This window comes from Neodiprion lecontei, chromosome 7 (assembly GCF_021901455.1).
Source record: "Neodiprion lecontei isolate iyNeoLeco1 chromosome 7, iyNeoLeco1.1, whole genome shotgun sequence".
NCBI classification, from domain to species: Eukaryota; Metazoa; Arthropoda; class Insecta; order Hymenoptera; family Diprionidae; genus Neodiprion; species Neodiprion lecontei.
The window spans coordinates 16,956,857-16,972,241 of NC_060266.1; the positions used below are offsets into that span (position 1 = coordinate 16,956,857).

General features: G+C 37.7%; 1 protein-coding gene across 2 annotated transcripts in view; it reads left to right on the top strand.

Annotated features, from left to right (window-relative positions):
• Positions 1-15,385, top strand: part of LOC107222933 (phosphotriesterase-related protein) — a 29,341-nt gene that overhangs the window by 10,844 nt on the left and 3,112 nt on the right. For both annotated transcript variants that reach the window (XM_015662477.2, XM_046745731.1), the window contains exons 3-6: positions 6,989-7,179; positions 10,827-10,985; positions 11,285-11,449; positions 14,664-14,881. In XM_015662477.2, coding sequence (XP_015517963.1) covers positions 6,989-7,179; positions 10,827-10,985; positions 11,285-11,449; positions 14,664-14,881 — 733 coding nt within the window. The remainder of the gene's footprint in view (positions 1-6,988; positions 7,180-10,826; positions 10,986-11,284; positions 11,450-14,663; positions 14,882-15,385) is intronic.

A 15,385-nucleotide genomic window follows, 5' to 3' on the forward strand; every position in this document is an offset into this window, starting at 1 on the left:
GTCGAGGTGGTGCAAAGGCTCTGATTGCCAGACCTAATTTCTACAGCTGCCACATATTCGATCCAGACATGCTGATAATCGAGATGAATCGGTTGAATGTCTATTTCAATAAACCAATATACACCGGTGCGGCCATTCTCAATTTGTCTAAAATAATTTTGTAGATGTATTTTGTTCACGTAGAGTAAATTGTTTCCACATTTTATTTTTCAGCGTTCGATTAAAGCGTTTGCATATCGATGCTTTCAAGTTGCTGAATGTCGAGTATATATTTATACCATGATGCGTCATGAGACCCTTGAATTCTTTGTTGTAGGTGACGTGTAGGTGTTCGGTACACGCCCCTGCACCAGCACAGACTTCATAGCGTTCGTTACATCAGTGGTATTTTTACTCTTAATCGACACGCCCCAGGCAAATTTGAAAAATATATCAATAACTGTGAGCAGAAATTTATGGCCATTATTGGTGGGTGAATATGCCGACATATCGATGAGATCGGCTTGCCAAGTTTCATCCAACCCGCGTATATATACGAAACGCCTTGGGTAATTACGCCGGGATGGTCTGTGAAGTTCGTCCGCTATTGTCCTTTATTGTCCTTTTCATGTTGTTTATCAATGGCATGAATTTCCCCCTCGATATCGTTCTGGAGCCTATCAGTCGCTCACTGTAAACATTGATTGAGAACTTTCATAGAAACGACATCGTTTTCCTTCCGCGGATTGGCGATATTACACAATCGTTTGCTGTCTATATCGTACTGGTTATCGTCGGTGGTTTCGAAACCAACACCCGGAGGGCCACGACTACCCGGTATACCTTTTTCACATCCGCCCTCAACTGACAACCAAATATGTCTATACTCATTGCTCAACGGTCAATGGATGAATGATAATTTGAGGGTTGATCCCACGCTAATAAATGATTCCAGCCTCGCGCAATTCTTCAATAATGGAAACTATTTCATTGGAATGGCTAGTATTTCCGGCCGCCTGTGATACCATAAGTAGTCGAAGTCTGTCAATAATTTCGTTGGGGACATTCCAAGTAAACGTAATCCATACTCTGCCCCTCTTTTCGCGCGATCTTGTGCCTCGGCAGACCTCCACCCCTGTTTTTCGGTGATCCCACATATTGAGCGATAAAGTCCTTGTACTTTGCACTTTTCTCATATCTGCGAATGCTTTTGTCAGCCTTATAACCACGCCTGCGAACTTTCGTCGCTAGAGCAATTTCAGCATAGTTTTTCCTGTCCACAGTCACCAGAATAGCGGTGTCGGGTGACTTTTTGAATAATAATTCAAGTAATCCCGGTGTTGCTTTGTACTTTTTACCGCCAAGGTGCATCTGATCCGTATCAAAACTTATTTTCGAATCAACAATCTTCAATCCCTGTACCAACTGTCAAACACCATATTTCTCATCGAAATCCGATCGCTCCTCCGTCTCGAAAATTTTCAAATACCGCCACATCAACTTCTCTGTTTTTCGCTTCCCACTCCTCACCGGTGTACTTGTGGTTATTGGCATAGGTACAATTGTTTCATTCCCATAGCTATTTTAACTGTCTTCAATATCGAGAAAAGCATCTCCATAGTCATCTGTATTGTCTGCAGTCTGCGTCGGATTCTCATTTTTTGCTTTCATCCAAATATTCGGTCTCGTCTTTTTTACCCAAATAACGGGTTTCTCATCTTTTTTCACCGAAATATCGCCCGGCTTCGTTTTAATTTCCTATTTTATTTGCTGCTTCGTGGTATCCACCAATTCTCGCAGCGGCGCAACCATAGGCTTCAGCATCTCCTCCATAGCCTGCTCGTTCGTATCTTTATCCCTCCGAATCATCTTGTGTTTACGCCGTATCGTTTCGCTAGCTTTCGCGATTTTGCGTAACACGTCAACGTGCTTGCGGATCTGCTCACTCCTCATGTTGACACTCTGATTGTTACAACTTGGCTGCGGGTATCTCAACACATCGGCATTAATTTATACTTATAAAGCAATCGAAACCTTTTTGATATCTCCCCGCGTTGATCTCGCTATCTTTGTCAATGAGAATGAAACTGTAATTGCTGTCGTTCCAGCAAGCCGAACAGAGATCTTTGAATTGTTGATACGTCATATCGGTGATTACATGATCGGCGTAAATATGATTCAAATTCATCCCATCTTGACGGAAAATCACCAATAAATTTGCATTATCACGCACGAGATGTTTTGGGATACGTGCATATGTCTGGCAGAGATAGAAGCTATCCACATCTCTATGTCGCCCCATGCAAAAGTATGCCCTGATATAATCTTGCTTCTCACATGCCACATCGTCGAAAATTATAAGTGAGTTGGGGCATGCCTCTTCCGATTGTACAACCTCCTCGTGTTCACCGAATGGGAAATAACCCATCCCCTTGACGGGCTCGAGTAACTTTCGCAAAAACTCGTACTTTGGCTGAATGAGCGATTTTGAATAGATGTAAACATTTTCAAAGCGTAAACCATCGCCGTGGGTGATTAGCGTGAGAAGAGCGTTCGTCTTGCCGCAATTTGAGGGACCGCGGAAGACCGCTCTCACACTATTGGGTAGTAATTCACCGTGCCGTTTGCCCTTTTTCTTTTTTCGCTCGACCAATTTGACGAAGTTCGTAACGGACAGTTTGCTCGTTTGATTTTGGAATTTCATGATGCTCATAGGTTAGAGGATTACAATGAACTAACGCCCCCTGTGTATAATACATGCTTTTATAGGTAATCAAGTCAGTTGCAGTCCATCTATGGTGAGGTCCGCACGTAAGAAGTGTAGAAAAGGTTTGGTGAATAAAATGATCAATAATCTTCCAGTCGAATTACACGTGCCAGGGTATCAGAACTGCGGATAGGGGACGAAATGAGCCAAGTGGTTGGCTCGCGGTGATCCCAGAATCAATCCCCTAGACGCCGCATGCAAACAGCACGACATTGGATACGCAAAGAATCAGTCAAACATCACGGCGCGAAACGTAGCTGACCGAGTACTCGCCGAACGCGCGTGGAATCATGTTTTGGCTAAAGACGCGAGTGTAGGTGAAAAACTGTAGCCGGGGGAGTAACCAATACCATGAAAGCTGAATCTAAACTCGGTATGGGGATTTTACGGAGAATTGTAAAGAAAAAGAAGACGAAAAAAAAGTCGACGGCGTCGGGGAAGGGTTTGAGGAGACCCAAGAGGAGTGGTGGTGGTGTGAAGAGAAAGACAAAGAAGACAATAAGTTTGAAATCGGTCATTCAAGCGGCGAAGAAATCAATGAGGCCCGGCCCTAGGGCCATTGAGTCGGCGTTGGATCGGGCCCGTACAGTTGTGGCTCAAGGGGTATTGCGCATGCCTCGCATTTTACCTATCCCCAAGAAAATCGGAGGCTTTCTACCTTTTTTGATCCCAATATCGGGGGCCCTCAGCGCCACAAGGGCCCTGGCAGATGGCGCCGCAAGTATAGCGAAGATGGTCAATGAGGCTGGTGCTCATAGGCGTCGATTAGAGGAGTCCAAACGCCATTATTCAACAATGGATGCGATTGCGTTGGGAAAAGGTTTATATCTAAAACTAGGGATGTGCGGGTACCCGAAATTTTGGGTACTCGAACTCGAGTTCGGGTCGTGTTTGCATTAGGTCGGGTTTTTTGGCAAACCCGAAATCTTTGGGTAGTCCGAAAACTTTGGGTAATCTGAAAACTTCGGGTAATCCGAAAACTTCGGGTAGTCCAAAAACTTAGGGTAGTCCGAAATATTCGAAAATCTCTGTTCACTTTAGAAATTCCGGTATTTTTGGAGAAGCGAAAATAGCTGCGAGCAAAATTTCATCAGCCTTCATTCGCTTGCTTGCACAATGCTTTCCCGGTATTTCCCGTACACTCTTTCAAATACCACTCCTTTAGACGTTGAACGTTCTCGAAGGCACATACGTAGCTGATTACATTCCCGTGACAATCTCCATGCCAGCGAATCACGTTAGAGTCACGTCGTAGTATTAGGAAGCTTGGACAATCCAACGCTTCTAGATCAATTACAGCCTTTGAGTCGTCATCTATTTTTCTTCAACCCACTGCTTCTTCTCTTTTCCCTTGACGAGAATGTAATTCGCACCCTCCACGATTCTTCTCACAACTTTCCCCACATCCTGTACAGTGTATTACCTGCAGTCCATGGTATCCCATGATAATTTTGAGTCAACCATCTATTGAGATTTCGGTACTCGCTGGAAAGAGTTACCCAAGCACAGGGTGATTTGAAACGCACGTGCGCTAGACTTAGCTCATATTCCATCGGTGTTTTAATACTCATTGCAACCAATTCCTTTACCACAAATTTATCGCTGAATCGACCAAAACTTTGTACATCCAAAATCAACTCCATTTCAAGGTACTTTGAATGTGTTCTTGATTAATGGAAATTTCGTTCCGGTTTGTCCCTAAGCTGACTGGACACTGATGCGAACGATGGCTTTTCTGCGGTTTCCCCCAACCGCCGCCATAAATTTCTTTTCCATGACACTTCCGCTATTCACATTTCTGCGATCCCTCGTTCGGGTTGAATAATGATTGCAAATTATAAGGGTGACGTCAGATCTCCTCCTGCATCTTGACAATGACTCTGTAAGGGTGAGCGGCAAATGGGCAGGCCATGAAATTTCATGGTTGCCTTTCACGCCTCCCAGGCTGTGCAGCGGTCATTGAATTTTGGGGGAATGGGGGTGATATTCTAAAATCTCACAGCCAATACCGCGTCACAGGAAAACTGCAATGGATGTCGGCGGGCCGACCCTTAAATAAAACAACCCATGCTCATGGGGGGATATCCCCAGTTGACTTGAACATTCCAAAGTGTGAACTGCATATGGTTTCTCGCTTACCGATACACATATGACCCCCAATGCACGCATTTCACACGATAAACTGGGAAATTCTCCAATGAGAAAGCTCAAATAAAATTGAAAATCTTGGCATGCGCATCGGTGAGAAGTTGATCGAAAATACCACCTCTTTACCCTGGAGTAAATCGACCTGTAACCGATGAAATACCCACCGTCGGTAAATAGCACATAGACTGGTTACCCTGGGGTAAATCGATTAGAACCCCGCGGCTGGTAACGTGTCGGTGCAGGAATCTATGAATATAACCGGGCTATCCTGTCTACTGTATTCTGGTCGATTTCGACATTGATGTATAATATCTCCAAATATTGAGGTTCCCGTATCTCAAACGCAAAAAGGGCTTAACAGCCCCAATCTACACGCGATTGTGATAAAAAAAAACTCCAACACATTTTCATTTGACGAAGAAATAAAGAAATTGCATGAATTCTACGAATTTACTTTTGCGATTTCGTAGAAGCCGTACCATTTCTTTATTTCTGTGTTAAATGGAAATGTGTTAAGAGTGTTTTTGTTCAGAATTGCGTATAGAATGCAAGGCTGTTGAGCGCTTTTTTGCGTTTGAGATACGTGGACTTCGATATTTGGAGATACATACGTAAACGTCGCAATCGACCAGGGCACCCCCTTAAAACCTACTCCTTACGTTTGGTTGTTTTACTGATTTCCCTACAAAATCACAGTCTTACATTTCGGAAACGTACTTAAGACATATTTTTTCTCCGAGGGAACCAGAGTAATGATAGACAGCTTGAAACTACGGGAATCCGCAAAAAACTGAGAGGTTTTTTTTTAACTTTGAGAAACACTAATTATTCATATCACAACAATTACACGTGTTTCGAAAATCACCTTTCTGGAACATTGTCGATCCTTTGAGTACCACCTTGGGCTGGTTTATATCAACTCTAAGATAATTGTTATTGTTAAATAACATTATCCACTGCTCATGATACTATACAATAATATATACATATATATATATATATGTATATGTGTGTATATTATACATACAGGGTGTCCCTTAACAGGGGTGTTTTCGAATTTGTATGCTCCCAGGAGCTCAAACGTTTCCAAATCGATAAAAAAAAATCCTCTAAAAATTTCAGCTCTTAATATTAACTCTAACAATAAGATAGTCCGCTTTCCCGCCAAAGTTTCTTATGGAAATAACATGTAAAAAATATGTGTTGTTCTTTTAAATTGTCTACGTTGGTGACGAATTGACCTGCAAGAATGAAGAGTACATATTTTTGTAGGAAATTTGACGCTCTATAAAAAAGGTCTCTTACGATTTTTTGCTAAGTCTACTGGTTCAAAAGTTATTCGAGCTCAAAGTTTAATTTATATAAAATTATCAATATTATCGAGTATCTTTAAAGGATTAGCAATTGTATAAATAGATGGCATAAATTATCAACTCAAAAATGATGCCGAAGTGTTAAATTACTTATTTTACTAAAGACATCAATTATTACAATATCAATATAAAACAAGATAGTTTAAATTCTTTTAGAGTTGCATCAATCTCAGTATCGATTAACAGTAAAATATGATTTTCAATTTACATCTATTGAGGTTTTAACATAATGTAATCACTTGAATTGATCTGAAATAAAGTAAACTGCAAGAAAAATGCAATATATTTCATCATACAACTGCTAATCCTTTAAATATACTCGATAATATTGATAATTTTATATAAATTAAACTTTGAGCTCGAATAACTTTTGAACCAGTAGACTTAGCAAAAAACGTAATAGACCTTTTTTACAGAGCGTCAAATTTCCTATAAAAATATGTACTTCTCATTCTTGCAGGTCAATTCGTCACCAACGTACACAATTTAAAAGAAAAACACATATTTTTTACATGTTATTTCCATAAAAAACTTTGGCGGGAAAGCGGACTATCTTAGAGTTAATATTAAGAGCTGAAATTTTTAGTGGATTGTTTTATTGATTTGGAAGCGTTTGAGCCCCTGGGAGCATACAAATTCGAAAAAACCCCTGTTAAGGGACACCTAATATATATATATATATATGTATATTATACATACATATTTCATTGCAAATTCACAGATACAGCAGTGAGTACAACATCGTGTTCAACGATATAGATACTCACAATGCAGTGCTGGCAGATGTTGATCAATTGAAAAAATTCGGTGGAGGTACAATTGTCGAAAACACTAGTCACGGGCTATTGCGAGATATCTCTTTCATGAAGCATGTCAGTCAGGCATCTGGCATACACGTCATTGCAGGCACTGGTAATGTTAACGATTATATTATACAACTTAATGCTGTACCCAGAAGAAATGGTGAAAATTAGCAGCTGAGTGACCGACTCGGTATGCTTAAACAACTCTATTGGTTTGTAAGATCGTATGTAGCAACATTCTCATCCGTAAGCCAGTGGAACTATACAATCCGGAACGAAGTATGAGATGTCAAGCTTTCCCGCGTTAAGTGGCGAATTGAAAAAATATCGCACCTTGGCGACAAAGGCACAGATTTCTATATACATAGGCTATATAGCTAACAGCTCGCTGCAATGCTATAGGCCAAGTCAGGCATACCCACTGAAAGCAGGTTATAGATTCTAATCTCGGCAATCGAAATGTAGTACTATCTGAGAAACGCCAATTTTTGAGTTGTGTCACCTCTGTCGTCAAGATCCGATATGTTTTTATAATGATCGTCCCCTCTTCCTTCCTGATGATTGGGATCAGCCATTAAAGAATGACAGTTTTCAAAGTCTACCCGAGGCAATACATCAATTGTTTGGATTTACTTAATTCAAAAAATTCGCATCATGTATGCAACGTACAAGTAGCATATTAGAGCTGAAATTCGAGGTGGCTAGCCTGCACGACAAGACAAGTAAAGTCTAGCATGCGCAGTCGGACGCTGAACTTGCAAGTTTCACCATTTCCTCTCGGCAGAGAGAAATTAATTTTTTGTTTTTTCGTTTAGGTCATAGAGGTGTAAGACTCATATATGTCATTTAGTTACTTCTCTTTATTTCACCTTGCGAATAACTTTCGCCATAACGATTCCGAAAGTAATCAAAAAATGCGCTTTCAATTTAAAAAAAAACCATGTAACGCGGTATGCATGTTTCACAGGCTAAATTTCTCCCTGGTTTTCGTACGAAGTCCCAAGTATGACTCAGACCTTCTGAAAAGAGCATGGTGGGATGATTTACCAATTTTTTTAAAGATATGATTTGTTTAATCAGTTGGAATGGCTTAATATTCGATTTATCAAAGCTTTTAATAAAACCATCTGACAGTGATTTTATTATTATTTTATGAATTTGAGAATAGCGCTCTATTCGCAGATAAAGCAGGTTTTCAAGCTTCGATTCCAGTAAAACAATATGAGAAGTAATGGCGTCACCAGTCAAAAAATCATAGATGTGAAAACAGAAAATGCACGCGCCAGCTACCGCCAGTTTGTTTAAAAATGACTCCAAATGTTATGAGGCGTCCATGCATACCCTGATGAAAATTTCTACGACTACGCATTTTTACAGAAATTAGAACATCTCGTATTACGATTTTGCACAAAATTGTAAATATGCATAATTTTTCATAAAGAATTGTTAATTTTCTTTCAAAATTGTAGTCTAGTGTAATGGTCGTATATTTTTCAGTGAAAAAATACAAATTTTTATTAAAACCAATAAGTTTTTAAGTGAAATTATGCATGTTTTTTGTACTAAAAATTTTTTCGTACAAAATTGTATGAAATATTCAAATTTCTCTAAAAACTTGTAGAAAGTGGTAAAAATCATCTTCGCCAGGGTATACCGACAATACTACGAGTAATCATATACTCAATATATCATCTACGCATCAAAGACGGAGCGATTGATATAGTGATGCATAAGTGCTGGCGAGAAATTATGAGTAGTAATGTGCAAACCAATTAAATTATACAAACAGAATCAAGAACATGATCTCGTAGTCAGAGACTCTGTATGGGCTGAGCATCAGATAGAAATGAGGCTTAGCAACAATTATCAAATTGCAGCGCAAAACAGTAAACGTCAAACTTTGAAGTCGTTTATATCAAAAGTAATTTATGAACACATTTAGCACAGCAACTTTTAAATAAATCAATATTTTGAGCAAACATTTAAAATTAATATTTTGGAACACCTTTTTTCGGCGAATGGTAGCTCCATGTCGAAATCGAATACTTATACAGCCATTTCCAAAAATTAACCGAGATGATTTATTCCGTAAAAATATGGAGAAAATGAGTTTTCTTGTGGAACATTTCAAATTTTCGTTCATATATTTATTATTAAAGTTCCAGTCTGTAGCTGTAGAATGTAAACAACACCCGTTCAAAAATTGTACATGTGTTTGTTGACGATTGTTTCATCTAGAGCTCAATGCCCTGCAGCAAGTAGAGTGTAAATAAATTATTAACACAATTTATTGCAAATTATTAGCAATCTTTTCTTTTTTGCTTTTCAAGGTAGCGACAACTACTGCCAACAGAACATCTGCTTTATTCATTTAATTAATGATACCAATATACGTCTACTCACTAAAGATTCCCGTTTTACATAGACACTTGTCCTCATATTAGGAATATAGACTAAAGTCTAAAGGAAGAAGACGACGCTTACCATTTTGCGACTGAATCTCTTCATAGATTACACCGGCACACAAAAAAAAAAGTTGTTTGTACATTTGACCGGACCCACCTACGGACATGTAATTCGATCCGCTGAATCCGAATTTGAAGTCCGTTTGGCCCGGTCACCCTCCAGATTTGAGTAAAATGCAAAAAACCCAAAAAAAGGAAAATATTGAGAAAAACTGCAATCACAGCGACGAAAAAATTTTTGTGGACTCGGATCAAGTATGATTTTCATGTATTTCAATTCACTGAATCTAAATCTGAACGTTAATTAGTCCGTTGAGCCGTCAAAGTTTGAAAAAATTGCGAAAAACTGAAAAAAATTTCATAAAATCATGAAAAACCGAAACTATCGAGATGAAAAAAAATTTTTGGATTCAGATTGAGTATGATTTTCTTGTATTTTGTTCCACTGAATCTGAATCTGAAGCTTTTTTGTCCCATTAACGTTTCAAAATTTTAAAAAATCTCAAAAAACCAAAAAAATTGGGAACAGATCTATAGATTTTATCTTATAATTATAACTGCAATTTTTCCAATTTTTTTGGTTTTTTGAGTTTTTATAGATCTACAGATCTATAGATTTTTTCTCATATTTATAACTGCAATTTTCCCAGTTTTTGTGGTTTTTTTAGATTTTTTTAAATTTTGCAACGTTAATGGGACAAAAAAACTTCAGATTCAGATTCAGTGAATCAAAATACATGAAAATCATACTCAATCTGAGTCCAAAAAATTTTTCTCATCTCGATAGTTTCGGTTTATCATGATTTTATGCAATTTTTTTCGGTTTTTCGCAATTCTTTCAAACTTTGACGGCTCAACGGGCTAATGAACGATCAGGTTTAGATTCAGTGAATTGAAATACATGAAAATCATACTTGATCCGAGTCCACAAAAATTTTTTCATCGCTGTGATTGCAGTTTTTCTCAATTTTTTGCGTTTTTTGGGTTTTTTGCATTTTACTCAAATCTGGAGGGTGACCGGGCCAAACGGACTTCAAATTCGGATTCAGCGGGTCGAATTACATGTCTATAGGTGGGTCCGGTCAAATGTACAAACAACTTTTTTTTTTTGTGTGCCGGTGTTATTTATTACCTTTTTCTCGTTCTTTCCTTCATGCTGTATTGAAAACGTTCATATTTGTAACTTGATTGATGTCACTGTAGTTGGTGTTTGGTCATCTTCCTTAGAAACTGTGTACAGTAACATAAGCTATACACGATAAAAAATTTGGTACTACGAAATACATTTCAGGCCATTACGTTGCATCCACACAAACCGAAGCGACTCTCAACATCAGTGTAGAGGAAATGTATGACTTGATCTTGAAAGAAATGACGGTGGAATGCGAAGGTAGTCCCGGTGTCAAGGCCGGGTTCATTGGAGAAGTGGGTAGTACTTGGCCCATTCATGGTAAATTCGACATTTAGACGTATTGAAATATACTAAATATAATAGTGAACGAATAGTAATAATGCTTTTTACATCACGCGCGTTGATAATACGTAATCATTTATGATGTAGGTACGTTTTACAGTAGGCCACACGCCCTTGTTATATTAGTTCATCGTCAGCGAATCTGAATGTTTCTCTCAAATTCGTAAGGTTTTAAATTGCAGTACCTCGTACACTTTACTGAGATTAGTACAGCATTTTTTTAAATCCTTTTAAAATTTCATAACAAATATGGCACTGGTAATTTTCAAACGCAGATTTCGAGAAAAAAGCAATACAAGCAACCGCTGCGGTACAAGCACAATTGGGATGCCCAGTGAGTTTTCATCCAGGACGAAATCCGAAAGCACCTTACGAAATAATTAGATTGTATTTGGAAGCTGGCGGCGCTGCAGAAAAAGCCATCATGTCTCATCTCGACCGTGAGTTAAACTTCACGTTTTATATATCTATCATACCGCTCTGAACGAATAGAGGACGTCTAGTATTCACATACTATATGAGATGTGGCTTTTTAATTTGGACCCCCTCCCCTCCCTCCCGCCCTAGCCCCTGGTAAAATGTGGTGCGGTCCCCCTCTTCCTCGCGTAAGATTTTTCCTATAATTTTTAAATAATTCAATTTATTTGATATGTTCATGTATTCTGCTTTATACCACTAAATACCTAATATTAATTATTGTCTATGCTGATCACAGCGTCGATCATCCGAACGTCGGATATCCAAAACATCAATCACCGGAACGGTAATTTGGTTTATCTGAAACGTCAATTATCCGAACGGTGATTTAGTTTATCCGAAACGTCAATTATTCAAACGGTGATTTGGTTTATCCGAAACCTCAATTATCCGAACGATCATTCGGTTTATCCGAAATGTCAGTAATCAGAAAAATTATTCAGTGTAAATTTGCGGTTTTTCTAATAACAGGCCGTTACATATATACATTATCGCACGACATCGCAAGGTTAGACTTGCGCGGCGTTCCTCCCCTCCGCTCGCCTGACAGGAGCTTGCACGCATTCGGTTTTCCAGTGTGAGTCCTTACTCATCTGTAGAGCTGTGAAAAAGCAAGCCTCGATACTGCATCTGATGTTTTTGTACATATTCTATTACGGTCTGCTCGGTTACAGAATTGGGCAGCAGAAATTACTTTCGTCATTTCATTACCCGTAAATTACAATTACTGTGAATAACTGTAATATTTAGTAACTAATTACAATTGCGGGAAATAATTATAAATTTTGATTTACCAATTACAGTTAGTATAAACAATTGTAATTTTATGATTATCAACTACAATTACTCGAAATAATTGTAATTTTTTTGTTGTCAATTAAAATTACTTGAAAAAATTGTAATTTTTTTGCTACTATTTACAATTACTTGGAACAATTGTAATTTTTCTGTTATCCATTACAATTAATGGAAATGATTATGTTTTTTTTTCAAATTTCAATTGTTTTTCACAATTTATTTAAACAAATTACCTTTGGAAACGTAATGTCGAATTCTCAACATAATTTCAAATTCCGAAAACATCGGGAACTTCATGGAGCTTACATATTCACATTGACTGGTCAAGCAAATTATTTAAACAAATTAATTTTTCAAAGTAATGTGAAATCCTTGATCAGCTACCCAAAAAACTTTGGTAACCATAGCCCATTCACATATTGACTGTAAAAGACTCGTTCCGATCACACCATTTGAATACTCCAAAAACGGAGTAAATTTATTTGTCTATTTGTTATTATTTCACAGGAATAACGTTAGAGAAGAAAATTCAATTGGACCACATCGTGTGGTTTACAATTACTCAAAAGAATTTTAATAATGTCTGATTTAATTACAATCACTGAGGATAATTGAAATGATTTCTGATTAAATTCCAATCACTGAAAGTAATTTTGATAAACTTTGATTAAATTCAAATTACTCAATGTAATTTTAATGAAATCCAATTCAATTACAATTACTGGAAATAATTTCGATGGACTCTGAGTCAATTACAATTATCAAAAGTAATTTCACTGAACTCCGATTCAATTATTATTACTGAAAATAATTTTAATGGAATTCGATGTCATTAAAAATTATCCTTAGTGATTTGTAATTGTTAATTTTTTATTACAATTTTGCCCAGCACTGCTCGGTTATCAGACTTTTCGATTATCTGGATGATGTCCCAATTAGTTCGGATAATCGGCGCTCTATTACGGGCGTGTTCGGAAATTGACTGAAAGTCCTGTCAGTACTGAAAATGGTATAGTCCAAGTGACGTATACTGTAGATTTTCAGTACTTAGATTGTATTTTCAGTACTTGTAGATTAATGAAAAAAAAAAATTATCTCCCTCCCTAATTGACTTTTGGCAAATTTTTTTTTTGTAAATTCGTCAAAAAATAACTGCTTTCGAGTGAGACTAATCGTAGTCCTGTAACGTAAAAATTGGCGATGAAATTTCATTTGTTTATGGCTGAAAAACATACCCTCTTTTTGGAGCCATTTTTCACCAACTTAATAATAAAAAATCATTTCGCCCTTAAGTGAACATGATAATAATATCCTTCTCGATTAAAAATCGGCTAACTAAATTGCTATACGACGCTCTGCAGCTCTGCAAATTCCTTGCAAAAAAAGTCGGTTTTTTCATAACAAATAGCTTTTCTCACAAACTATTCATCCGATCGAGCCCCGGTTTTGCGAGCTTCTTGAGTACCCTAAGAGACATATTTTCCAAGATTCCTAAAGCCATACATGCATTATTGGATTCATAATTAGTTAATTAAGAAATGGCCATTTCAGCCGGTTTGTATTTTTTTACAAGAGAACTAATTGACCGATTTTAATTTTCCAAAAACGAAATTGTTTGTCTTTCTGAGATCTACAAAAAGTTATTCAACTTTTCTTCTGTACAATTAATAGTTTAGGAGATCCTAGTAGAAAACCTGTTTTTCAAAACTTTAAACGCGTGTAAAAAATTTAGACACTTAAATCTTTGGTTGGAAAGTAGAAGGCGTTCATGTGGGCTATAATCGTTACCAGAATCCGCAGGTCTCATCCTTTCTGCACGCCGTGACATAAAACTGCCCTTTTTTCTACCGGTTTCCTAGACTATTACACTCACCTTCGGCTCGATACGTGCGCGCCTATAACTCGCAATCATATTGCAAACTTACGCTCGGCCCGAAAAGACCACGTTTGTCTCCTTGTTACACAATTTACTATTTTTTATAGCAGATTACAAAAAGAGCACTTTTCAGTACTAGGGCGTAGAATTGCACTTTAGCGCACTCTGATGCCCTGTTTTTTCGTACTGTCGCGAAAACGATCCTACTTTTCGTACGGTACGCAGGCAAAAAAAGACGCGTAAACCATATTAGTGTTATATAAATTATAAACGTTTCATCTCTGTAGTTGTGAAATTTATAAAAGACGAGTTTTCGAGGATAAGCTAATAGCACAAAATTGGTTTTTGCATTTAGGGCCAGTATAGTTTACGCGTCTTTTTTGACAGATATCAGTATATATAAAGTAATCTTTCCTGCAACAGTATAAAAAAGATCATCCGAGCACAAAAAGTGCACTTTCTTCTAGGATATCAATATGCTAATAATATTTGACTTTCAAAAGGTACATTGCTCAAGGACGAAGATCTTCTGGAATTTTCAAAATCTGGATGCTACTGCCAAATGGACTTATTTGGTACCGAATGTTCGTACTACCAGTTTTCCCCAACAACCGATATGCCATCGGATGCTCAACGCCTTGATAAAGTAATGCTGATTCGTGAAGAAGGCCGACTTGATAGAGTTCTACTTAGTCACGACATCCACACTAAGCATCGTTTGGTGAGCATATTGTATACTTGAAATAACTCGATATCAATTCCTAATTTACTCCAACACAATCATCTGCAGGATGGTTGAGTTACGATGATTAATATTATTCTGTGTAGTTGCACTGGGGGGCGGCGATAAAAGGAACCAAAGATAAAGAAATCGTATTTTCTTACAATCATTTGTAAGCCAGATTCAACTGTTTTACCACATATATTTTCGCAGTTTGTATTTGATAATGCAGATATGAACATAGGTACATTGCATGGTTTGAATACATTCCATGTGATGGGCGACCAGGAATCTGTTACACCATATCCTACCGTGACCCAAATTGTAAAAATTAAACGCTTAAGTAAAATTCCATCAGCCATTGTCGCGGGTACGTTCGGTCACGTTCCTCTACAAGTATTTAATAAATCAATCGAACTGGGGTTTAAGAACATAGGAATACTAGATCTGGAAGAAATAAACCCAATTTTGCAAGAGGTAGTATTATCATCGTGTGACTATCGT